The 25945-nt window shown below is 42.3% G+C and overlaps 1 protein-coding gene across 1 annotated transcript in view; it reads right to left on the bottom strand.

Moving 5' to 3' along the window:
- Positions 1-25945, bottom strand: part of CADM2 (cell adhesion molecule 2) — a 342074-nt gene that overhangs the window by 203448 nt on the left and 112681 nt on the right. Inside the window, exon 4 of the mRNA XM_015409285.1 lies at positions 20872-21009. Within this exon, the coding sequence (XP_015264771.1) occupies positions 20872-21009 (138 nt within the window). The remainder of the gene's footprint in view (positions 1-20871; positions 21010-25945) is intronic.

Below are 25945 nucleotides of genomic sequence, written 5' to 3' on the forward strand. Positions count from 1 at the left end.
GTTCAAAAGTACTGTTCTAAAAACAAAGCCTTCAGGATAAGACTGTATAGCATTTGAACAAATAAAACAATCAAAGTTTTAAAATAATAAAAGCTATGCTACCAGTTTTGTAGCTCTGTGTTAGACAATACTGGGAAACAGCCTTGAATCTAACTTTTCTGGCTGCAAGCGCAAAAAGCACTACCTTGCGAGGCCACACGTAATATAGGGATGCAAATTCAAAGAGTGTGGACTTACGGACTGTCCCCTCTCCTGCCCCAGTGGGGCGCACAGTGCGGTCTCTTGGTGACCAGGACTGGCCCAGCCCAGGACGATCCGCCGGACAGCTCCTCGGACTTGCCTGGCAATCGCGCTGTACTGGCTGCATGAGTGGCGGTCGCTAGCTTTCCCTTGTTCTGGTCTCTCACCAAAGCTGCGACCACCATGCTGGACTTGCTGGGCTCACACCTGGATGCTGCGTCCACTTGCTGATACAGCTGTACCTGCTCCTCGCCTTCTGCCTTCATCCGTTTTCGCTTCTGCCCTTCTACTATTTACAACTATCACAGACACAATGACACTTATTTTTGAGCTGTCGGAGCTAGACGACCAGCCGAGAAGCTCAAGGGGGGCTTTTACTCCCCCGGAAGCCAGCCCAGCCACGCACAACTTAGCTGGACTGCAAATACCATCAACCACCTGGCAGCAAGTTATATCGGAGCCCCAGCAGGCAGGAACCTGGACCAGGGACAACTGGGTGCCTTGGAGAAGCTAGCTAGAGAACAGGGGAGACCAGGACCAAGGAGGATCCCTCAGGATTCAAAAAGGAACTGTTTTATTACAGCATCGGAACAAAACCAGAGACTCTTGCACCAGAGTCTGGAGGAGGTTATAAGCGGCTACTAAGACATTGTAGTCAGGACATCCTAGAGAGAGTGCTGCTAGACCAAAATTAATTTAAAAATGATGTTATTTAGGGGTATTTATTGTAGGGCTTTTACTATAATTAATAAAGGTCTAATCATGGGAGCAATTAATTGAAAGGAAGAATGGAGATTTGAATTCTTTATAGATTAACTTAATGGAATGAATTGTGTGTAATTAATCAACTGATTGCTAGGGACTAATTATCCTATTGATTGTATTTTGTTGTAATTGGTATCTGACAAATTGGGGGTCGGAATTTATAGTGTAAGTTGGGAAATTACCACTGGTTGTTATTTTCTCACTGGCCAGTGAATGAGAGTATTTTTGCATCAAATTGTTAGACCATTCAAATTAAATTACTTGTTAGGATACATTAGGTTTGTTGAGTTTAGCTAGGACGACCGATACTGGGAGAACTGATATAATTAGTAGCACCCCCTATTTATATCTTAACTATCAAACAGCCTATTAGTAGTCTGTGGCCTAGCAAAGACCGCTTACTGGTGATGGCTGGACAAGGGATACCGGTGCTCCTGGGGATGGGAAAGTATAGCGGTGGGACTAGGCATAATTATAAGAAAAGGGGAAATAAAAGGGCTCAGTCACCTTCCAGCCTACGTTGCATCCCAAAGGTAGTAGGCAGTGGGGCTAGTATTTTTTTTTCTCATTAACATTTTATTGGTAGGATTAAAACAATAAAACAAATATAACAATGAAAATATACATAAAGGTCATAAGAACAGTTATACATTCAAACCAGCACACTAATTACAAAAAAGTAAGCTTTAAAGAATGATACATTCTTCAATAAATCTTTGAACAAAGTAACTTATTTTAGCCTCAATTTCCTCTCCGACATTGGTGTTGTGTAACTCCAGGTCCATAAACAATAAGACCATGGTCCTTCGTGACTTCCTGCTGGAGCAGGATACGGACCTGGCATGCATGGGTACAAGATGGGGAGACCACAGCTCTCTCCCAGTTGGCTCCTCCTGGGTTTTCAGTCCTTCACCAATCACAGACTAAGGGGAGGGGGGAGGAGTGGCCCTGTTCATTCCGGAGGCTTACACCTTCAGGATGCTACCACCACCGAGGCTCATGGGCATTGAGTGTGCCAGCTTTGTGCGGGAAGCCAGGGAAAGTTTGGATATTTGGCTACTTGGTTGGTGTACTGTCTGCCCAATGCATCGCCAAATAGCCTGCCATCCATGTTGGAGGCCGTATCAGGCTGGGCACTGGAGCACCCTAGACTGATAGTCCTGGATGATTTCAATGTCCATGCCAATGGCGCGGCTTCCACTCGGGCGGTGGACCTGGTGTCATCCATAGCAGACTCTCCCAATATGTAACAACTCCCACTCACCGAGCAGGGCACACACTCAATTTGATCTTTGTGGCGGGGGTTACAGAGAACTGAATTACTGCTATGGCTGTACCATGGTTGAACCATTATGCCCTGAGGGCCCGTGTGGATGTCCCACCCGAACCCTGTATGAGCTGTGAACAGAATGGACCCTATGCAGCTCCAGATGGCTCTGCAGGATCTGATGCCCCTTGACGGTTTGTTAGATGAGCTTGTTGAGGACTGGCATAGCCGACTCTTGGCAACCATTGACGAGATCGCTCCCCAATGTCCTCTACGTCCCCGTTCAAGTATGCTGTTCTGAAGTCAAAATGGTGACCTTTCATGTTATTTTGTTCTGCTTTACAGAGTGCTAAGTTAAATGTATCACAGCATACAGTAGGTGCAAATATTTCATCATAATCCTGCCCTTCTATTTGAGCATACCCTTTTGCAACAAGCTGTGCCTTTCTCTGAACACCACCATCTGGCAACTCTTTCACCTTGTATAACCACCGGCATCCTATTACACTCTTATCAGTAGGAAGCTTGGTCAGTGTAAACACATCATTCTCTAGCAAGGAATTGTGTTCCTTTTGCATAGCATTCAGCCATGCCTGCTTTTCAACACCTGGCAATTTTAATACTTCATCATAGTTTTGAGGCTCTTTTACATAAACATGGTTTACCTCTGTTTTCTTATGCCCATATCTTACAGGTGGAATTCCTTTGGTACTGCGAGAAGATACCCTCGGCATTTGCCTTTCACTTTGCATACCCTTTTCACCCTCACAAGACTGATGACTGATCAAATCTGTTTCTTGCGTTACACTTTCAGTTTCCTCTGAGCTAGGCAATGCAGCCATGGATGGTATTTCATTAGCATGTATTCTGCCCCAATTGCTGTGCTCACAAAAATTTGCAGACCTGCTAAAACTCAGTTTCTGGTCTTCATTGGCAAATCTATATGATTTCATTCCAGATTGGTAACCCTGGAACACTAGCTGTTTTGCTCTGGCTCCCCCTTTCCTTCTACGGTCTAAAGGAATGTTGACCCAAGCCTTTCATCCAAACACTCTTACGTAGTCAAGGTTAGGATTTTTGTTATACATCAATTTAAATGGAGTGTTATCTATAGCACTTGACATATTCTGTTACTCAGATAACATGCAGCTTTGATAGCTTCAGCCGAGTAAGAATTGCTTAGACCTGAGTCTGCAAGCATGGAATACATCATATTCTGTAAAATTCCACCTTTTATTTCAGCAATTCCATTTTCCTGGGGGTAGAGACATTCGCCACTCTGTGTCTTATCCCTTGTTTTTTCAACCAGTTTTCAAATTCTACAGGCATAAACTCTCCACCCATGTCTGTTTGTAAAGCCAACACATTACCCAGCTGATTGTGCACTCTCTTATACCAGTATTTCACTGTTGTGAATACATCTGATTTGTTTTTTAGTACAATAACCCAAGAAAATCTTAACCAGTCATCAGTCAATACCAAAGCGTATTGGTTATTGGAATGACTTTTAGGGAATGCCCCAATAACATCTGCATGGATTAGAGCAAGTGGTTTGTCAGACCTCCTGTCACTCTTCCTAGCTACAGGAAATGCTTTTGACTTTGTCATTTTGCAAACCTCACAATCCATAACATTTTAACAATCTTTTAGACCCTCCTGACTGTGATAGCAAGGGTTTTGTTAATAGTATTGACGCTTACATGCCCTAACCTGCGGTGGAGCAAGTGAATGCAGTTGTCATGTGGATTAGAATTAGTTACCATCTGCGCTTTCATAGCAGTGTTTTCTAACACATAGACATTGTTTTGCAATTTACCTACAGCACACACAACATCACCTCTCATTATTTTGCAAACCTTGCCTGCAAACACCACCATGAAACCTGAAGAATCGAGAGCAAGAACATTAAAAAGATTATTTTCTAAAGCGGGTACAGATAATACACCTTTAAATGTGTGCTTCAAATCTGAAAAGAAAACATTCCCTTGACCTGTTACCTCTGTAGCTCTCCCGTCAGCTAAGCTGACACGTTTTAAAGTGGATTGCTGTTTGTCCTGCAGCAAACGCTCATCTCTGTAAAAGTTCTACAACGCTCCTGAATCAAGAAGCCAAACTCCTCCTGTGGTGTCTCCAGCAACCACCACAGAAGCAGAATGTTTATTGGTAGACAGACGTCCCAGCTTCGCTTGCTTCTGCCTCTCAAGACAGCTGCATAGCAAATGTTTAGTGGACCCACAGCAGAAACATTTTCTGACTCTCAAAACAACCTGTGGTGCCTCTCCACATTGATTCCTGCCTTTGCCTGGAGCAAAGTTGTAGCTGAATGACATCGACTCCCCCAGCACCTTCTTCTTGGAACGCTTCCCAGCCTCTGACTCGTTCTGCCTATCTTCCTCTTGCAAAAGCCTCCCGGTAACATACTCCAAGGTCAGCTTTGCAATGTCTGCTGTTTCCAAAGCTGTGATAAGCATATTGTAATCCTCAGATAGAGAGCTTAATATTACAAACACTTTGCCTGTCTGATACCATTTTCCCTCTCTCCTGCTTCTGCTGGAAGCATTCAGCCAGCTCATTAAGGTGAGACCTTATCGACTTCCCCGGCTTCTGTACTGTTCGATACAGCCGGCGTGTTATGGAGATCAGAGATCCTGTAGTGCTCTGCACATACACAGCCCTCAAGCAGTCCCAGGCCTGCTTCGCCTTTGTTTTTCCAGATACATGTACAAGCTGATCATCTCCAACACTTAATACAATGAGCGCCAGTACTTTTTCATCTTTGCTGTCATCAACTGCTGTTGGTGCAGCTGGCGGGGCATTAACATAAGTCCACAAAGCTTCCTTAACCAGATAGTGCTTCATTCTAAGCGCCCATACAGTATAGTTTGTTGCGGTGAGTTTTTCCACCACCTGTGCCATTGGTACCTGAGCCATGTTACTGTCTGACTCCGACAGCTGGTCGTCCTCTTAATCACTGGACTCCTCCATGCTGCTATCAGTTTCCAACTCCTCCGGCCCGCTCTCCGTAGCCTGGCTCGGCTCGTCTTTCTCCTGGTCATCAGGGAAAGCAGCTGCAGACATCTACTTCTTTTTCTGGTACTCTAGCAGCATTTTCCCCACCACTGTGCAGGCTAGGCACAGTCTGGGACCATAACCCTATTACTGTAGTGTGCCTGCCCACACCAGTGTTAATGGGGTTCCTAGAAATATCCAGCAAAGTAATAGTCCAAACAGTCTTGTGTAAAACTATTTACATATTTATTTACACAAGCATTTATATCATGATACGCACCGACAGAGTGCTTCGCAATACACAGGTTCATCAGAAGGAAGATAACTGTACAATGCATGAACACTTATATACACATATTAGCCAATCAGATAAAGACTGCTTAGTCACTCTGACTTGGTTACACAGTACAGGACAGGACAGGACAGAACCAGTTCATTCCTGTTGAGATGACTGCCTAGAACTGTCAAATAGATCAAACTCATCACCAGCTAATGTCTTATTGCAGCAAGTGAATGCGGACACCTCCCACCACCTGAATCCATCCAGTTTTCCATCAGTCCTTCCTACACCTCCACACCCACTCTGGGCCCCAGCCCAGGCTCCTCCACCCATCTTGGTGGAAGGGCATGAAGAATACAAAGTACCACAGATTCTTGACTCCCAGAGATGAGGTGGAGGGATCCAGTACCTGGTTGAGTGGAAAGGCAATGGGCTAGAAGACTGATCCTGGAAACATGCATACAATGTCTGTGTACCCACCTTGGTGTGTGACAATTCCATAAGGCATGTCCCCAGAAGGCTGGCCCAGTCACATCTCCAGGAAGGGTGCTGAGGGGGGATGGTGTTGTGGATCAGATATGGCTCAGTGACTGTGAGGACTCCTCAGAGGAGGAGGGGCCCTGTGTAGCCATCCTGCAGTTGACAGGAGCCAACCAGCAAGGAAATGAGGTCCAGGGATTCCCTGACTTGCAGCCAAGAGTTGGTGAAGAATCACTTCCATCCTCCAGCTCTGATCTGACAGTCGAAAGCCAGCCACCTGCCCCTGCTTCTCCAGGGTCACCAGCACCCTTGGAACTCTGCAGAAGAAGGCTGAGAACAGATGTACAGGCTAGGCATCAGAGTGCACACTCCTCTGCTCAGCACCAGCTGCCTGCTGATAGTCAAGATGAATCTTTGCAGGATTGTTACTGAGAAGCTGGTTGCACTCATGACTTTTCAACCAGTGGCTATAAAGTCTCATAAGGGTAGCTGGTGGATAGGGTCACAATTTTAAAAAAAAACGCTGAACTTGCTGGCAGTGACTTGACTGATACCTTGGTAAGCCTGGTCCCTGACCTGTTCAGAATGCTGAGTTTCTGAAACTTTCTCTGGCCTTGTTTATATTGGAACTTGGAAAGATGCTGTACCTTGACACCGGGAGCCCATTCCAGCAGCAGCCTGCCTCAGAACAACCAGTGATGACAGCAAATGTCGACTTAACAAGACAAAGGCTGAAACAGTCAACCACATGGTCACTGCATACAGTAAAATTGCTCAAACTGACTATAAAGAATGTCACAATAGAGCTGCAGCTATGTTGCACTGGAATCTTTGCAAGAAGTATGGCTTACCATCAGCCAGGAATTCATGGGAGCACAAACCAGACAAGATCATGGAGAATGATGAGACAAAGATTCTTTGGGACTTCCAACTGCAAACATACAAACACCCAGAGCACAGGTGTCAAAATCATTTGTTATGAGGGCTAATCTGACATAAATGTTACTTTGTTGGGCCAGATGATGTGTGCCATAAAATGTAATGCCAGGTGTCAGAGATCTAAACTTTATAAATAACACAGGCAAACCCAATTAACAATATTGTTTTTTACTCAAAATACAAACAAAATCAATTGATTTCTAGCAGTGAAAGGAATTGATTTACTGGGGAATCCACAAAAAAACCAAGGAATGTATTTAATCATATGTAAGACTAGTTCCTCCCCCACCGCAAGAGATACCATAAAAAGGGGGGGGTATCTTACATTTCCATACAAACTAGTTACTTTTTGCATATATAGTGCTTTTAGGAGATGTGTCATCTTCCTTGCAAGTAAATTACCTTATTTTTTCAAAAACCACCCATATGCCCAGCATCAGCAGCTGAGCATGGCTACGATCCATTTCTTGCTCTTTGTTTCCTCTCTTTTCCCATCCTACTTCTAAAGATGTTGAGGAGGCACATCAGACTTCCCCCTCCTTTGCTCCATCCCCCCTCCCAACCTGTGTGGTGGTTCAGGCTGAGTGACCGGTCCCAGGTGACCCAGTTTATAGGTTCCTGGCTCAGAAGGAGTGGGGGTCTGAACCTGGATCTCCCGATCCCCCCACTGCCAGTTCTCATCCCCCTTGCATTTCCCACAGAGGCAGTGTGGCTGAGGGGAAGGTCTGATGGAGAGGCTGTTTCTGAAACCTCTCCAAGGGGTACTCCCACAACACCTCTTCCTTCATGGGCTGAGAACAAATTTGGAGGAGAAGGGAGGTCACCATCCCCCACCCTCCCTGACACTCATTCTGCCTTCCGGTCCCATGGCTGTCCAGATGTGCAGTGGCAACAGTGGCACCCTTTTTTCCTTTTGCCCCTCCACTCACTTTCCCCTCAAAACAGCATATACAAGACAGCCCAGTTGCCTCCCAATTCATGCGTTGGCTCTTCTCTTCCTCTCTCCCCTGCCAGCCCCGTCCCTTCATTGTCAAACTGCCACTCTGCATGCCTGCTCTCACCAACCCCCCTCATGGTTGCTGCTTGATGTGACAGTAGAAGGGAGTATAAACGCTATGTAGCCCTAAACTGCTCTTAAAAAGCTGCGGTTGGATTAGGCAAGGGGGAAAACACCTTCTCTTTCTCCACCTTTGCTGCCATTCTCTCCACAATATTTTACCTCAGCCTCATAGTCCTGCCCCCTAGCAATTTCCTTTCTATTTCTTGCCAGCTTTGACCATACATGCTTTACTGCATGCACCTGCTTCCCCATCCCTCCCCCGAGAAGCTTCCTGCCTTCCCTCCCTTACACCAATTGCTCGCAGGCCAGAAAAGAGCCCTGGATGGGCCACTTCCAGACCCTGGGCCATATGTTTGATACCCATGACCTACAGCATAACACCCCCGATATCACAATTGTAGAAAAAAAATGAGAAACAGGATTTAGATAATTGGCATTGCAATCCCAGGAGACAGAGGAACAGAAAATAAAGAACAGGAGAAGATCATGAAATCACAAGACTTATTAATAGAATTGGAGCACCTCTGGAAGAAGAAAGTTACCATTGTGCCACTTGCCATTCAAGCCCCTTGAGCAGTGCCTCCAAGTCTCAAGTAAGTTTCCTGCCTAGTAGCCTAAATTTTTCCTCCAGGACCTTATGACTGCATTTCCCCACATCGTTGGTGCCAACATGTACCACAACCACTGGCTACTCCCCAGCACTATCTACCAGCCTATCTACAATACGCACAATGTCTGCTATCTTCACACCAAGCAGGCAAGTCACCATACTGTCAGTATGCGGGTTTACCACCCAGCTGTCTACCTGCCTATGGACTGAATCACCAACTACCAAGAGCCCCCCCCTCCCTGCCCAGGGATGGTTCCTTGATGTGAAAGGATACCCGTTCACTAGCTGAAGAAGAGGTCTTTTCTGAGGGCACATTCCCCTTGTCCTCAGTACGATGCCCTGTTTCCTCTTGACCCTCAGGCTCCCTGACAGAAGTGGGGCTGCCATTTTCAGAGTGGGACATATCTAACAGGTCTCCGAGAGTCTTCTCCATGCACTCAACCAACTGTCTCTGCTTCTCCAGGTCAGCCACCTTGGCCTCAAGGTAGCAAACTCAGTCCCTGAGAACCAGGAGCTCCTTGCACCGGGCACACACCCAATACTTCTGTCCAGTGGGCAGATAGTCATACATGTGACACTCCGTGCAAAACACTGGATAGCTCCAAACCCCCTGATGCCAGGTGGTCATTACCAGCCCTCCATTTTCACTCACACCCTTTGAGTGCTAGAGATAAAGGCTTAGAATGGAGGTCCAGGAGAGAAGATGAAGCGCATGTCTCCTGGCCCAATGCCAGCTGCTTGCTGATTATGAGTAGCTGCAGGGTTACTCCCAAGCACTTGGCAGCAAGTTAGACCTTGCAACCAATGCCTATAGAAAGCCAGTCAAGGGAGACTGCTCAGTGTGGAAGCAACACATCAGCACCTGGTGGACTCTGCAACCACAGCTCCTGGTTCTGCTCCACTCCAGTGACCTTTGGACTGGCTTTGGACGTGGATATCGGACCTGCTTGTATATGACCTTGGACTGGTAGACCTCACTTTCTGGATCACACTCTGAACTGGACTCTGCTCTCTGATAACTGACCTTCTGGACTGAATCTCAATTCTGACTTTGGACTCTGACTCAGCTTGCACCTAGACTCTGACACATTTGCACTAGAGCTTATACATTAATGGCATATCAAAATCAAAACAAAAAATTAGCCAAAACTTTAATACCTGGGGAGAGAAATTATTTATGCAGCCACAATCCAACCACAGAGATGCTGCAGACTACATGGCCTAACACCACCCCCAGGAACTACAGCTAAATAACAACCAAGCTCCTTAACAATCTCTTCAAATTCCCACATTTTATTTAGCCATTTAGATTCCAAAGTATTCAATCCACTTTGCACTCCTTACCCACCAATCAAGTTGCTACCCGTCGGCACCCTATTAATGGGCGGGGATTCACCTTACTGGAACTGATTGCTTTGGCAATGACCCTTCCCCTTCAATTTAACCAAACATACCCCCACACAAAGTAACCAACTCATCAAAATTCCACAAGCTAATGGTCAACTCAAAGCTGCGTATGCACCACCACTATGCTTTAAAATGCTGCTTGGCCAACAAACGAGTCAAAATTAAAAGATCTAAAAACAAATGAAAATGCTCAAACCAGGGTGATATCTGCAAATCCCTTTTAATTTAAAGGGAGCCAGTCCACTCTCCACTGATCAGCTGGCCTGCCCAAGCGTGCTTTAAAGAAAAAAGGCAAAATTATTATTAAGAACCTTCTAAATAAAGACCTAGAATTGGAAAGCAAACAGAAACCAGACCTGGAAGAGAAGGAGGAGCCCCCGCAATGTCAGCGTTCTGTGATTTCAGAGAAAAAACGAGACTGCCAAAAAAAAAAAAAATTCCAAGACTCATTTTGTATGGAGACGGAAAAGAAACGCTCCCAGATAAAAAGTCAAGTAAAGCATGTTGCAAAGCGAGCCAAGACAGTAGCATTTACAGAAGGAAATGTCCGAAAGCAACTTAATGCAGATGTGAAGAAATTGAGTAAAATGAAAATGAGACAATTTCCAAAGAAAAGGACTAATGACTGCAAAGCACATGTGCCAGATCTGATTAAACAAGAAAAACAAGATGGTGTAGATATATATGAGTATAAAGAGGAGAAGCATCAAGAAAAGATCATAAAGAAGAGGGTGCTTCAGGAAACAGGGTTGCCATCTGTATTATGTGGTAGCATAATTCTTTTTCTTTTTTATACACCGCATGAAATGTAGATGGTGTTAAAGGATGGAAATGAATGTACTGGACTAAGGCATCCTGATTTATTTTGGAATGATAATAAGAACTTTAGACCTTTGTGCAGTTTAATGGTTAAGTACTTTTGGGCTATCTTCAAAGCTTATTTCTGTTGTTGCTTAAAAGGATTATTTTTGTTAGCATAATACAAAGAAACTAAGCACTGTAAGAAGGATTAGGGTAGTCTATTGATAACTTTTACCTGAAAAAAGAACGTGAGTGGCAAAAATTAATTTATATCTTTTTTTTAAAACAAAATTTTTATTCAGGATATAATCAATCACAACCAACATTAGTTATATATTTTATACCCGTTACATCCTACCCCCCTCCCCTTTCCCCCCTACATGGCTTCCCACAGTGCTATGTCCTCCTGCATATTTCTTATCCTTTTTCCTCCATCCGCTTCTTCATTACAAGTTCACTAGGTAACTATTAGTCAACTATTACAGTTATATCTCTATCCTTTCGTATTATCGAAGTTCAATATTCAATAATTATTAAAGCAAAATAAGTTGTCTCTTACATCCCAATATTTTTCCAAGTAGTCTTTTAAGTCTTTCCAGTCTTTATAGAAGTCCTATGCTCCCATATTATTAAGCCTTCGCGTCATCTTGTCCATTTCAACCGAAAAAAACAACTTTTTAATCCAATCTTCAACTCTCGGGACTTCATCTTGCTTCCAGCATTGAGCATAGGTCATTCTGGCTGTTGTTATCATATACCACATCAATGTCCTTTTAGCCACATTGACCTCTTCCATTTTTAGCCCCAAAAGTAAAATTTCTGGTTTTTTCTTAAATTTGCATTTTACAATTTTTTCAATCTCTGCATGAATCTCACTCCAATTTTTTTTTGCTTTTTCACAAGTCCACCACATATGAGAAAACGAGCCCTCAACCTTTTTACACTTCCAACATTTGTTTGACATATTAATATTCATATTAGCAATCTTTTTTGGCGTCATATACCACCTATACATCATCTTATAACAATTTTCTTTTAAATTATTACATGTTGATATTTTTAGTGCATTTTCCCATAAATACTCCCAAGACTCCGTTACCTCTTTGTTCATGTTTAAAAGGTTTTATTACCTCTGCCGGTACAATCCAAAGCGGTCTCTCGTCCGAGAAGTACCTTTTATATTTAGTTCATATATCAAACAACACTCTTCTGATGAAATGATGTTTTAAAAAGCCATCCATTTTCACTTTTTCATATCATAAATAAGCATGCCATCCAAACTTGCAGTCATGGCCCTCTAATGCCAACAATTTCTTATTTTCCAACGTGGCCCATTGCTGCAACCATGTCAAGCATACCGCCTCATGGTACAGTCTAAAATTCGGTAACTGGAATCCTCCTCTCTCTTTCGGATCACAAAGAATCTTCATTTTGATTCGTGGTTTCTTCCCAGCCCAAACAAATTTTGAAATCTCCCTCTGCCACATGTTAAATATTTTCACATCTCTTACTATTGGGATTGTCTGGAATAAAAACATTAACCGTGGTAAAATATTCATTTTTACCACAGAGATTCTTCCCAACAATGATAAGTTCAACGTATTCCATTTCTTAATATCCTGTTGAATTTTCATCCAAAGTTTGTCATAATTATTTTTATATAAGTCTATATTCTTCATTGTCAAATGAACTCCTAAATACTTGGTTTTATGAACTACTTCACATTGGACCAGCCTCTGCAATTCTGTCCTGTTCTTTTCCTTCATATTCTTACACATCACCTTTGATTTGTCTTTGTTAAGATAGAAATCTGCTAAGTCCCCAAATTCATTTATTTTCTTTAACAGCACTGGTAAATTCTGTAAATGATCTTCAATCATAAACATCACATCGTCAGCAAAGGCTCTATATTCATAGGAAAAAACCCTTATTAGTTAGGCCTTTTATTGTTTTGTCTTCCTTGATTTGTTTCAACATTACCTCTAGAATCCATATAAACAGTAACGGGGACAAATTAATTTATATCTGACTCTAGATCATTAATTTTGAATATCTGATTTTTGGGGCTAATTATATGCCTGGATACTCCCCAGTAAATGGTTATATACACCTGAGTTATTTTTAAAATTTTATTTCTAATGTTGTTTACAGGGGTTATCTTTGCCATTATAATGTAAAGAAATGAAATAGGACTAAAGTTGTGAGTATTAATTTGTTGTTAGAATATATTTTGATTTATTCTGGAATGATAATAAGAACTTTAGACCTCTGTGCAGTTTAATGGTTAAGTACTTTTGTGTTATCTTCAAAGCTTATTTTTGTTGTTTCTTAAAATGATTATTTTTGTTAACATAATACAAAAAATCTGAGTACTGTAAGAAGGATTGGGGTAGTCTATTAATAACTTTTACTTGGAAAAAAAGAAAGAAAAGGAAATAAGTGGTAAAAATTAATTTATATCTGACTTTAGACCATTAATTTTGAATATTTGATTTTTGGGGTTAATTATATGCTTGGATACCCCCAGTAAATGGTTATATACACCTGAGTTATTTTTAAAATTTTATTTCTAATGTTGTTCACAGGGGTTATCTTTGCCATTATAATGTAAAGAAATAAAATAAGACTAAAGTTGTGAGTACTAATTTGTTGTTAAAATATAATATATAAAATATATGGTTAAGATTGGGAAATAAGGTCATGGACCTGTTGGGGCCTGGTAAACATTTGAGAAATTTTTGCTGAGAAAACTATTTAAGAACTCAGCTGTTGTTGATATCCGTTGAATTAAATAAAAGAAGATAAGGTGATAGGTAATTACTTTAGAATGTAAGTCTAAGAACCTTTACATTTTGGATTGAAAAGTAGACTGATAATGAGAAATATGTGTTGATTTATAGTGGAAAATACATAAGATATGAAGAAATATTTTAAAGTTAAGTTTGACTGTTGTAATGATGTTGAAAAATGTAATTTTTGGTTGGGTATTTGTTTGTTTGTTTATCTGTTTGTTATGTCCTTAAACTTAAATAAAGAAATTATATATAAAAAGAAAAGAAAAAAGGCTGCACTCATAAAGCAGAGCTTTGTAGGAATCTTCTTCTGTAGTCAAAGCACGTGGCTGCAAAGGAGGAACTTCTGCTGTACTCCAGCTGTGAGAGAGTCGAAGAAAGCAGGAGGAGGCACCCAGCTGAGGCCATTTAAATCGCTGAAGGGAAAGCTGATGTGGCACACGCGTCAAAGCTCCTCCCCGGGGATGCCTCCTGCATGTAGGCTAGCCACTGCTTCTGTGATTGGGAGGCAAGCCAGGTGCACAGAATCAGAGCCCTGTTTCCAAGTCAGACACATGGAAACAAACACCTTCTTGAGCTTGTTTCCTGGCCTGAGCTGCAAATTCAGCCCTGATAAGTCAGGTTTATCGATTATGCCTCTCTTATCTTATCCTCGCTCTAGCAAGGGAAAGGAATTCAGAAAACTCTTTCAAGGTGTTTTTTGCCAATGTAGATGACTTTTTTCACAATGCAGATTAAACATTTCAGGACAATGGATTAATTGCAGGAAGCTATCCAGTGGCAGATTCTCCTCCTTTTCCCTACCAGCTACAGCACAAAGTGATGGCAAAGGAAAGAACTTGGGTTATATATCATATGCACCATTACAATAGAATACATTGCCATATCTGATTCAAAGATGCTTCTTTCACTAGGAAGAACAGAAAACTAAAGATGGAAAATGGTACCAACGCTGTAGCTGGCCAACTGTTCTATGTACCAGTACAATAATATAACCTATAGTGTGCTGCTGGTGCATGCATGCACTCAGGCATAAAAATGTAGGACTGGGTATTAAACTCTTATTTTAGGGAACTGTTTTCCAAATAGTTCATTGAAAAGATTCAATTCTGGGGTGTGGTGTCATGCGAGAAAAGTATGGACGCTTGAAACTGCAGCGCTCCTCTACTCTGACCAGAAATTTGAAATAAAGCACAACAGAAAATCATAAGGGAAGAAATTATAAAGGAAAAAATACGAGAATCAGCTCCTAACATATCTGCTACGCCTAACTGCCCGGTAAGCTCGTAATTTTTCAAAGGTATTATCTAAAAACGAAGCAGAGAGTGAGAAGCACAGTGGCAACAATATGATGGCAGGTAATATGGAGGGGCAAGATCAAACCACTTCTCTTTCAAAAGCCACCTCTACTGAAATGGAGCAGAGATTTTTAAAAACAAAATCACGTCCCTCTCGGAACCTATACAGTTACAACTTAATGAAATAAAGACTGCAGTGTTAGAAGTACAAATAATAGTGGAGTGCACTATGACTTTGGCTGAAACTGTGCAAGACAAAACTCGTAATCACCGAAAGGAAACTGACCAAATGAAAACAAAAATACTTTTAATGGAAATGGAACTTTGCCAAAATAATGTTAAAATTCGTGGTTTTTCTGAAAACATGGAAGAGACAAAAGATTTACAAGCCTTTAAGGCCAATTGGCTAGCAGCAGAAATGAAACTGGAGGACAATGTAGTACCAATAGTTACTAAAACATATAGTCTAGGCTCACCACAAAACAGCAAACAAAAAGATCCTAGAGATATTGTTGTCTCTTTCTTAGATTATAGAGTATCGGAAAAAATATTAACAGAAGCTCAATTAAAAGGCTCCTTCACATAAAATGAAGCTAAATCGAAGTGTTTCCTGACTTACCTCCTGAAGCAATAAATAAAAGCTGTGACAATAACACAGCAACTCCAAATAGTTCAACAAAAATAACAAATGGAGTGGACCAGCAACCTTACAAGTTATCCACAATGGTGTAAGACTTCAAGCAACAGATTTAACAACTGGGACTTGTCTGCTTAAATGTTTAGGACTGAAAGAACCAACAGAAGCTATCAAAAAAATTCCCAAAAGAAAATTGATCTATAATTCTACACCTTCTCAAAACAAGAATAGCAAGACCAGGGCTAGGGCATTTTTGGTGGCGGCTCCCACCTGGTGGAATGAGCTCCCGGAGGAGATCAGGGCCCTGCGGGATCTGGTGCAGTTCCGCAGGGCCTGCAAGACGGAGTTTTTTCGCCAGGCCTTTGAGGGGGAGCCGCCACCGCCACTATCCCACCACTGAGGTTCTTACCATCTACCTCATGTGGTAGGGGTAGATGTCGCCCTACAGAGCCGGGAAACATTTCTCGTGGCACTTATGCTCATGCTTATGCTATGAAGAACTTGGCCGCCAGTGTGGGATGTCGCGCATCTTGGTTTTTATGTAAATTATTAGAGCACCAAATTTTATGTAGGATACATTGTTTTATTATGCTGTTTGATTGTATGCACATTTTAACTTCGGCATGGCCGTCTGTTAGCCGCCCTGAGCTGTTGGATAGGGCGGGATATAAATCCCAAAAATAAATAAATAAATAAATAAATAAATAAATAAATGCCAGTGCTTTCTTACCCCCCAAAAGCAGAAACTTAATTTACTATGTAAGTCTTTGTTAAAAGGCAATAATTTATTTTATGAGTCATTAAGAATAACTCATTTTTCTTTTTCTTTTTATAAACAAGTGGTTCTACGAATATAATATTAGAAAAGATTCAATTCCATTAAATATGAATATGTGCTACACAGATCTCTTAGGAGGCATTAATGTAAGGAGGGCTACTTAGAAGGGGTCTAATGCAGTTGTCTATTTATCAAACCAACAGTTGAGAAACTGAACATAATCTAACCAGGAAGAAGCCTGCAATTATTTGTTTTATTTAAAATATTTATTAGCCACTTTTCTCCCTTGTGGAACTCAAGGTGGCTTACAATATAAATAAAAACAGTTATTAAAAAACCCACAATAAAATCAATACGAATGAAACAGCTATTATACAAACACATAAAATTCATGATAAAAAACCAATAACCTCCAAATAGGATTTTCAATAAGTAAATTTAAATCAATGAAATGCAGTAACCAGTTTGCTATAGGTAGTCTAGGTCCCCTCTTCAAAATTCTTCCTCTGTGGTTGCTGTGCAGGTGCAAAGTTATTGTAAATCCTTTCCTATTTTTGCTGCAGGCTGAGGACTGCAGTACAAGGCGCCACCTTTCCCCCTTTCTTTCTGTCACCCTTCCCCCCAATCTGTTGCTAAATTCTGGACACTCATCCACATCTATGAATTTTTAAACCTGTAATCAGGGATTAGTTCGAGTCTTGCAAGTCAGGGTATGGTAAGAAAACCTGCAACTTAGTTCAAATTTTCTTGTTAAATAGAGAATGGCACAATTCTTCCCTTTGCTTAGAATTTCCCTTAAATTTGCTATAGGCTGAGGCACCACATTCTGTCTCCTGTTCCCTTCTCTATTTGACCACAGGAGTTCAGGTGCTTTTTAATGCTAGTGTTTAATGTTTCTGTCTCTTTCAAATAGAATTTTCTCATTTTGATTTAGAAAATTTTCATGACAATAATATTAAAGACGGAAAACTGAAGAAATTTCCCTAAGTACCAACCACAGACTCTTAGACTTCTTAAATGTTGTATGTTAGCCTTTGTTTTATTATGCATTGCTCAGTTCCTGTGGATGTTAAAGAAAGATTAATGGCTTCTCTTATTACTTCTGTAACTTTGCTTGGAGAAACTTCTTGACTACATAGCAAACTAACTTGATGCTAGACAACTCTGACATACATAGAGTTTAATGGAATATTTTAAGGAGATTACTTGATGGAGGCTACCTTTAAAAAGTAATAGTTAAAATTTCAGCAGCAATGCAACATGTTCACTCACGTTTCTAGAAGCAAGCACTAAAGGGCAAAGCAAATGGAGAAGCAAGATTACATCCAACAACAGAATGCATCTTTTTTAACCCTGCCAATATTTCAAATAAACAAATTCAGACTTTGATTTATAAAAATGCATCTGTAAAATTAAAATATTTATTCCTCCCCCCATTTGCCCCTTAGGCCCAACTTACTTGTGATTGAGTGGAGGATGATCCAGACATTTTTATAAACCTGTTCATCTATTTACGCTGGGTGTACCTATCCTCTTAAAAAACAATGGAGTGATAATATGTGACAAGAAATAATTCCTATTTCACCCCTACTGTATTCAATTACTCTCTGCACTTTTCTCTAAGCCCAGCTCACATGGATTGTAAGAAAAATACTAAAAACACCAAAGCACAGTGAGGTCAGAGAAAATAAAGGACAGGGGTTATTTTAGGAGGCTGAAGTTGGTTCCTTATTCGCGGTTCCGGTGCCAGTTGCTCCAAAGTGTGGTGCCCCCATGACAAGCACACAGGCAGACACTGGGGCCAGACAGCCCCCCCCCCAATATTTGGACCACCCCAAATGACACATCCCCACGCTCTGGGGACTGTGCCCTGCAAGGTGACATACAGTGATGCCCGGTGCAACTTGTATGATTGTCCTGGGGCACTTCACGTTGGACCAGGAAGTGCCATATGTCCCCTTGAAGGGGAGGGTCCCCTCAACCAGTAGGTGTATGACACGTGGTTGCGTTCTTATATCCAGATAAAAGGATGCAACAACAGTTTAGACTAAATAAGTCAGGATGCAAAGCTGCAATGTGCTTTCTAAGTAGCTTGATTGAATCATGGGTGTGGACCATTAGGATCTATGCAGAGATAAGAACCAACAAGCCCTGATGGATCCATCCAGTAAATATTAACAGTAAATAACAGAATGGCCTGGGGGGCAGGGAGATTTTGCTGCACATTTGGGGCGATCCCCAGATGTGCAGAAAAATCTGAAAAGTTGAAAAAATATAGGGGGGATACTTAAATCCCCCCAAAAGTAAAAGAGAACTTATCACTAGGCACTGTAGCAGAGCTGTTGCTGCTGGTGGTGGTGGCGCGCGGGGGAGAAGCTTTGGTGCGCTGCGGCTGGGAGCCGCAGCCGTTCCTGGGGGGCAGGGAGCCTGGCCTGGCCAGCCCGGCGGCTAGGAGCCGCACAGGGTTTGCCGCCATTGCTGCTGGCAGCTTGCAGGGCACAGTCCCCAGAGTGTGGGGATGTGTTGTTTGGGGTAGTCCAAATACTTGTGGGGGGTGCAGTCTGGCCCCAGTGTCTGCCTGTGTGTTTGTCCTGGGGGCACCGCACTTTGGAGCAACTGGCACTGGAACCGCGCTTTGGATCAGCACACAGAATGTGTCCCCTTGAAGGGGAGGGTCCTCTGAAGACGAGGGTGTATGAAGTGTGGGGGTCCAAACCTTATTTTGGGTGCAGGGGGCACTTCCTTATTCAAATCTCCTTTGAAATACAGGCCTCGGGGAAGCCCTGCAAACAGAAGCTCGTGGCATCAGAACCGGTGTTTGGACCGGGCATTACTGTATGTCATCTTGCAGGGCACAGTCCCCAGAGCATGGGGATGTGTCGTTTGGGGTGGTCCAAAGATTATTTTGGGGTGCAGCCTGGCCCCAGTGTATGCTTGTGTTGTGTGATTGTCCTAGGGGCACTGCCCTTTGGAGCAACTGGCACCAGAACCGTGCTTTGGACCAGGATACAGTATATGTCCCCTCAAAGGGGAGAGTCCTGTGAATGTGGGGGTATATGATATGTGGTGGTCCAGACCTTATTTTGGGGTTCGGAGCTTTCCACCTCACTCTCCTTAGTGTTTCTGAATGACTACACAAATAAGTAACGAATAAGGAATGAATAAGGAAGAGCGAATAAGGAACCAACTTCAGCCTCCTGTTATTTTCATGTTTGTTTTAAGAAGGTAGGGGAGGGGGAAGGGCTTTCCCTGCTATAACTATGAAAAGTTATGTGTAGCAATACATTAACTTCCAGTTTGGCCCTGTCCACACTAGTTATTTGTAAGTATCTATATATAATCGGATGGAAATATACAGGGCAGAGTTCTCTTTCTTGTAGTCAGCCATCAGTCTTCTTCCAGTGGTCAGAACATTTATATAACTATTGGTATAGACCAATTAATTAATTATTGCCTCTCAGGCATGCCTAACAGTTTGAAAAGCATTCAAATGAGAAGCACAATTATGCCAACAAGGTACAATCTGATTATTGTTTTTGAAAGCATCCTGTCATCTTCAGCAACCTGCACATATTGGTGTCTCCATTCTATGGTAATTCTCCATTTGCCTTAGCAAACCAACATTAAAGGAAAAAACAAAGAAACAAAAAGGCTACAGAAATCTACTGTTTGGGACAATCCACAGCAGCCAGCCAAATGACCTTTGTGCTTTTGGGCACATATATGCTTGGAGTTTAATTTTAAATGTAATGACTTCAGAATGGCTATTGATGGTCACCACATGCATTGGCTCTAAGGCACAAAGGTGACTGGCCTACTGTTAATGTGACCTGCTTTTCTCATACTTTGTAACACAGAGATGTCTGGTCAAACCTAGGAGAGGGAAGTACAGAGAACAGCCACAGTTGCCAGGCCCTGTTCAGTTCAATCCTGCCAGAGGAATGCAGAAGAGGATGAAGTGGTAGCTACAACCAGCCTGAGAAATTAAGAAGCTTCATGTACCAAGAAGGCAAATATTTGAGAAAGGAACAAGAGCACAGAGTTATGGAGCATGCATTCAGTGATGAGACAGCCTGATGTGTTTTTCCCTCTACTTACCGTACACACTATATGAGCATTGGCTGCTGGGTGCATGCATCATTTAATCATGCTGCGTGCGTGTTTGAGGTTACTGTGAAAGAACTGTACAGCAGAAGCTGGGCCAGAGGGGAAAAGCTGTGATATTTATTATTCATTTATGAATTTCTTAGGCCATTTTTCAAGCATTTCAAAGCATTGTACTAGCAGGGAGAAGCTTGCTTTCCTCTATCCCCAAAGGAACTCGGCTACAATTGATATTGTAGAAGTGTGAGAAATGCTTACTAGCTGCGTACCAAAATGCTTTGGATTATTCTTTGATTATCTACAAAGCATGTAAATGTAATGAATTTCGCAAATCAAATCAACCAGTTTACATGTTTAATTAATAAGTGTTTCTTATTAATGAAATATACAATTCCAAACAATACCTTTCACCTCTTTGTCATTCTTGAACCATCTGATATCCGCTGCTGGCTTGCTACCAGAGGTTTTGCATGTAAGTTCCATCCTTTCACCTTCCATAACTGGTGAAGTAAATCCACTAATCTGAGGCGTCTCTGGAACTCCTAACAAAAGGCAAACAAATGAGTCATAATTTTGCTAATTAACTATTGTAAATGTTTTTATCAAATTTGAGAGATGAAGGGGAACTATTGATCAGTCTAATTTCTATTAGTGACTGTTTACTGAACTCTAAGTCAGCAGTGTTAGGGTTGATAACAAACTTGTTAATCAGCAATTATTTTCTAAAAAAACCCAAATAAACAGGTGTGATACACACAAGAATCAACTGTTAGTGTTCATCACAGAAACTTTGCTCCAACTTAATGAACAATCTGAATCCTTCAAAACTCTAAAAGCATGAGACTTCTAAAATCTCAGTTGCAAAACAATTCTCAAATCTACAGTTGTAAGCAATACATGATCAGAAGGAATTGCCATATATATTAAATAAAATGATGGAGCTTTGACTCTTGAAAGCTTGTACCCTGGAAATCTTGTTGGTCTTTGAGGTGTATAAATTCTAGTAATCAAAAAGAAAGGAAGCTAGGGCATACTTATACTCAGGGCTCTTTTTGTAGAAAAAGCCCAACAGGAACTCATTAGCATAATAGGCCACACCCAACAGCAGAAAATCATTAGCATATTAGGCCACACCCAACACCAGAAGCTCATTAGCATATTAGGCCACACCCCTGATGACACAAAGCATTAGCATATTAGGCCATACCCCTCTGCCTTCCCTTGGCTTGCCCAGGCGCCCTGCAGATGCAGGGAGACCGGGCAAGCCCCCCCTTGAAGGGAAGGGAAGGCAGTTTAAACTGCCTTCCCTTGGCTTGCCCAGACAAGCTGGCCCTTGGACAGGCCGGGAAAGGCAAGGGGAGGCATTTAAATGCCTCCCCGATCCTTCCAGGGGCCCCCTGGCCTACCCACCTCAAAGTTGCTGGGGGGGGAGTTGCTCTCCAGGCCTTCCCTCTGTAGCCACACATGCAGAGGTTTTGGCTGTAGTGGGCGTGGCCAACTCTGAAGCCAGCCAGAACTCCGTTCCTGCCCCAAAATAGCCCTGCTTATACTTATCCCTATCTAATTAGTAATAATAACCTAAAAATATTGATATCACTATGAATCCTTCCTTTAGATGCAAGTGAGATTTTGGTCAACTCATAATTTATACTTTGCATAAATATCATATCATGGATTATACAGAAACAGTGAATTTCCATGTTGCTGTTGTTCAGTCGCACAGTCAAGTCCGACTCTTTGCGACCCCATGGACCACATCACGCCATGCCTTCCTGTCTTCAATTGTGCTCAGGAGTTTGCTTAATTTCATGTTTGTTGCATTGATAATTATCGAATTTCTATACAGATCATGAAACTGGACTCAGTATTCAGGTGGAGCAATGGGAAAAAATGTAGCTACACCATTATGTTCAGATGACTATGCGCATGTCAACAGATTGTGTGGACCTTCCGACAGGAAACAATTATGTCATACTGAGTTCAGCTATTTCCGTATTCCTTGCCTGGAATCTGCAGCTCATATATACATCATTTTGTCAGTGTGGATTGTCTCTCTGTGTTAGTATTACTGTCCTCACCACAGCTTTGTTGTTTCCATGCCTTTTCAAACTATGAATTGTAAAAAAACAAACAAACCCCTTCTACACGAAAGTCCAGTCAACAAACAAGAGGAATAGAACATGAGGAAGGATACCCGATAGTGGAGGATACATTAAGGATGAATGCAATATATTAGAGACATAAATGTAGAGACGAAGGAAGCAGCATCTAGAAGTTCTAAGTTATGTAATTATCAACCAGAAATAGAACAGATTCTTGGGAAACAAGGCAACAAAGCTGAACGATAAGTGGGAACACTTATAGTAGATGGCTTTCATAATCTTTAATTTTTTCCCCTTCAGGAGTAGTGTGAATTTATTTGCGTGAGTCTTAAACTTTCTTGTAAGAAACATGTGTGAAACAAGTTTTTAAAAACCTGTAGATAGTTTCATGTTCCCACATTTCACTTTAAGGACAATGCAAACATACATGAAATTTCCAGTTAAAACAATCAGCTATTTTGACATTGGGACACCTGTCTTAAGTTTCCCATTTGAAAAGGACTGAGAGACTCTCCTTGAGCTTCTTGTTGCAAGTTTCCCATTTAAAGTATACAGGTATTGTGCACAAATTTATTTAAAGGACACATCTGTGCCACTATCTTGCTGAAGTATTTCACATTAGTTTTCTGCTTAAAGTCTAGCCACAGCTACCCATTGTGGTCCTTTTCGAATTAACATTCTAAATCAGATGTTATTCATTGTTGGCTTGATTTCGAGTAAAGTGATACAGGGATGGGGGTTTCATACAGTGAATTTCCTTCCATTAATGAGCTGTCTTTTAAGTGCTATGGTCATTTCAAGCAGTGCCACTTTCCCCCCGCCCTTTTTTGCCACACAATCTTCCTTGGACTTTCAAAAACATTCTAATATGAGCACTATAGCACTAACCACTATAGTGACACAATTGAGATGCACTGACACTATAGGTTTTTGGGGGATGGAAGAAGTAGCAATTGATAATAATTTGGTACTTTATGAATGGTAACTGGAGTGCAACTGTGCCTTGTTTTCTTTTTATTTTATTAGATTTATATATCACCCTCCCCAATGGGCTCAGGGCGGTGCACAGCAGTTAAATAATACAATTAAAACAGTATTAAAATAACAATTAATACATAAAATACCATGTAACTATAGAGGTTATCAGATGACCAGTCAGAATCAGGCCACTGGTGCACAATTGGCCAGAGAAAGCTGGGCCAGAAAAGCTAGGGCCAGAGAAGCTGGGGGGGGGGAGTCTGCTGCCTCAACCAAATGCCCAGCAGAAGAGCTCCATCTTGCAGGCCCTGCAGAAACACAATACATCCCGCAGGGCCCTGATCTCATATGGGAAGTCATTCTACCAGGCAGGGGCCAGGGCTGAAAAAGCCCTGGCCATGGTCGAGGCTATCCGGACATCCTTGGGGCCAGGGACCACTAACAGATGTTGATTTGTGGACCTCACTGCCCTTCGGGGCTCATATGTGGAGTGGTATGCTGGCCCCTGGCCATATAGGGCTTTAAAGGTAAGTACCAGCACCTTGAAACGAATCCGGAATTCAATAGGCAGCCAGTGCAGTTCACACAGCACCGAGTGGATATGAGTCCACACAGGCATCACTATCAACACCCTTGCTGCTGCTGCAACTTCCAGAGCAGAGTCAAGGGCAGCCCCACGTAGAGAGAGTTACAATAATCCAGTCTGGAAGTTACCATTGCATGCGTCACTGTAGCAAAGTCTTGGGGAGTAAGATACGGGGCTAACTGTCTGATCTGCCTCAGATGGAAAAAGGCAGACCTGGCAGTGGTGGTGACCTGGGCCTCTATAGAGAGGGAGGTATCCAGGAACACCCCCAGACTCTTCACACTCGACGTAGGTACCAATGGTGCCCCATCAAAGGTTGGGAGCTTGATCCCCTGACCCAATCCCCTGCGGCTCAGGTACAGGACTTCCATCTTAGATGGTTTTAACTTCAGTCGGCTCTGTCATAACCATCCAGCCACTGCCTGTAATGCCTCTTCAAGATGTCCTGGGTCCGTGTCTGGGTGGCCGTCCATCAGTAGATAGAGCTGGGTGTCATCTGCATACTGGTGATAACCCAGCCCATACCTCTGGATAATCTGGGCGAGGGGGCACAGATAGATATTAAACAGCATGGGGGAGAGGATCGCTCCCTGCAGAACACCACATTCTAGTGGGTGCCGCTGTGATAACTCCCCCCCAAGTGCCACCCTCTCTCCCCGACCCTGAAGGAAGGAGGCTGGCCATTGCAAGGCAAGCCCCCATATCCCAGCATCGGTGAGGCAGTGGGTTAACACCTCATGGTCAACCATATCAAATGCTGCTGATAGGTCGAGAAGAATCAGCTGCGCCAAACTGCTTTGATCCAAATGTCTCCAGAGATCATCCACCAGGACGACCAGCACCGTCTCTGTCCCATGGATGGGGGGAAAGCCAGGCTGGAAGGGGTCCAGGACCTTAGCCTAATCCAAGAACACTTGAAGTTGTGTTGCCACTGCCCTCTGTACCACCTTACCTGGGAATGGTAAATTGGACACTGGGCAGTAGTTACTGAGGACTGTCGGGTCCAAAGAAGATTTCTTAAGGAGAGGGCGAATTACCGCCTCCTTCAGTCCCTCTGGGAAGGTCCCCATTGAAAGAGACAGATTAATAATCTCCCTCAGAGGGATCCACGCCTCATCACCGCAGGCCTTAACCAGCCAAGATGGGCAGGGATCTAGGAGGCAAGTAGTAGGCTTAACAACTATCAGGATCTTGTCAACTTCATCCTGGGAGAGCAGACTGAAGTGGTCCAAAACTGGACCTGAAGACAGCCAATGGGCTTCCAGTTCTTTTAAAGATGTTTTTCTAGTCCAAATTCCTAAGTATCCTTGAACAATGGTCAACATGAACAAACTGTAGCTTCTACCATACATTAACTATGGCTACTTGAAATATCTGATCTATATCTCTAACATTCAGTTGAATAAAAGAATGAAACGGTTATTAACATTCAGAAATTAGAGGATTAAAATAGACACCAATACATTACAGAAAGAATTCCTCCTTTGTTACAAAATATGTAAAACAACAGCAAGATAAAAACGTTTTGAATGATCTGTATCTTTTCTCTAGAAACACAACTGATGATATCCAGGGCTGGTGGAAGTAAATTACACACTGAATTTTAATAGCCACCTGATTTTATAATCTTAAAATGTGCTTCTTTAGATTGAAAACTGACCTGCAATTGTCTTTATCCTGAAATAATCTGTTCTGAGCTGATTCCCCTTTCCCTTTAACATTAAACTGGTAAAATAGTCTCAGTGGAACTAGCAGAGGCACATATTTCATATCCTAGGCACAAAAGCAATTCCCTGGCAGGATTAAGTTTAA

Source organism: Gekko japonicus, unplaced genomic scaffold, assembly GCF_001447785.1.
Source record: "Gekko japonicus isolate JY-2015 unplaced genomic scaffold, Gekko_japonicus_V1.1 scaffold439, whole genome shotgun sequence".
Classification (NCBI taxonomy): domain Eukaryota; kingdom Metazoa; phylum Chordata; class Lepidosauria; order Squamata; family Gekkonidae; genus Gekko; species Gekko japonicus.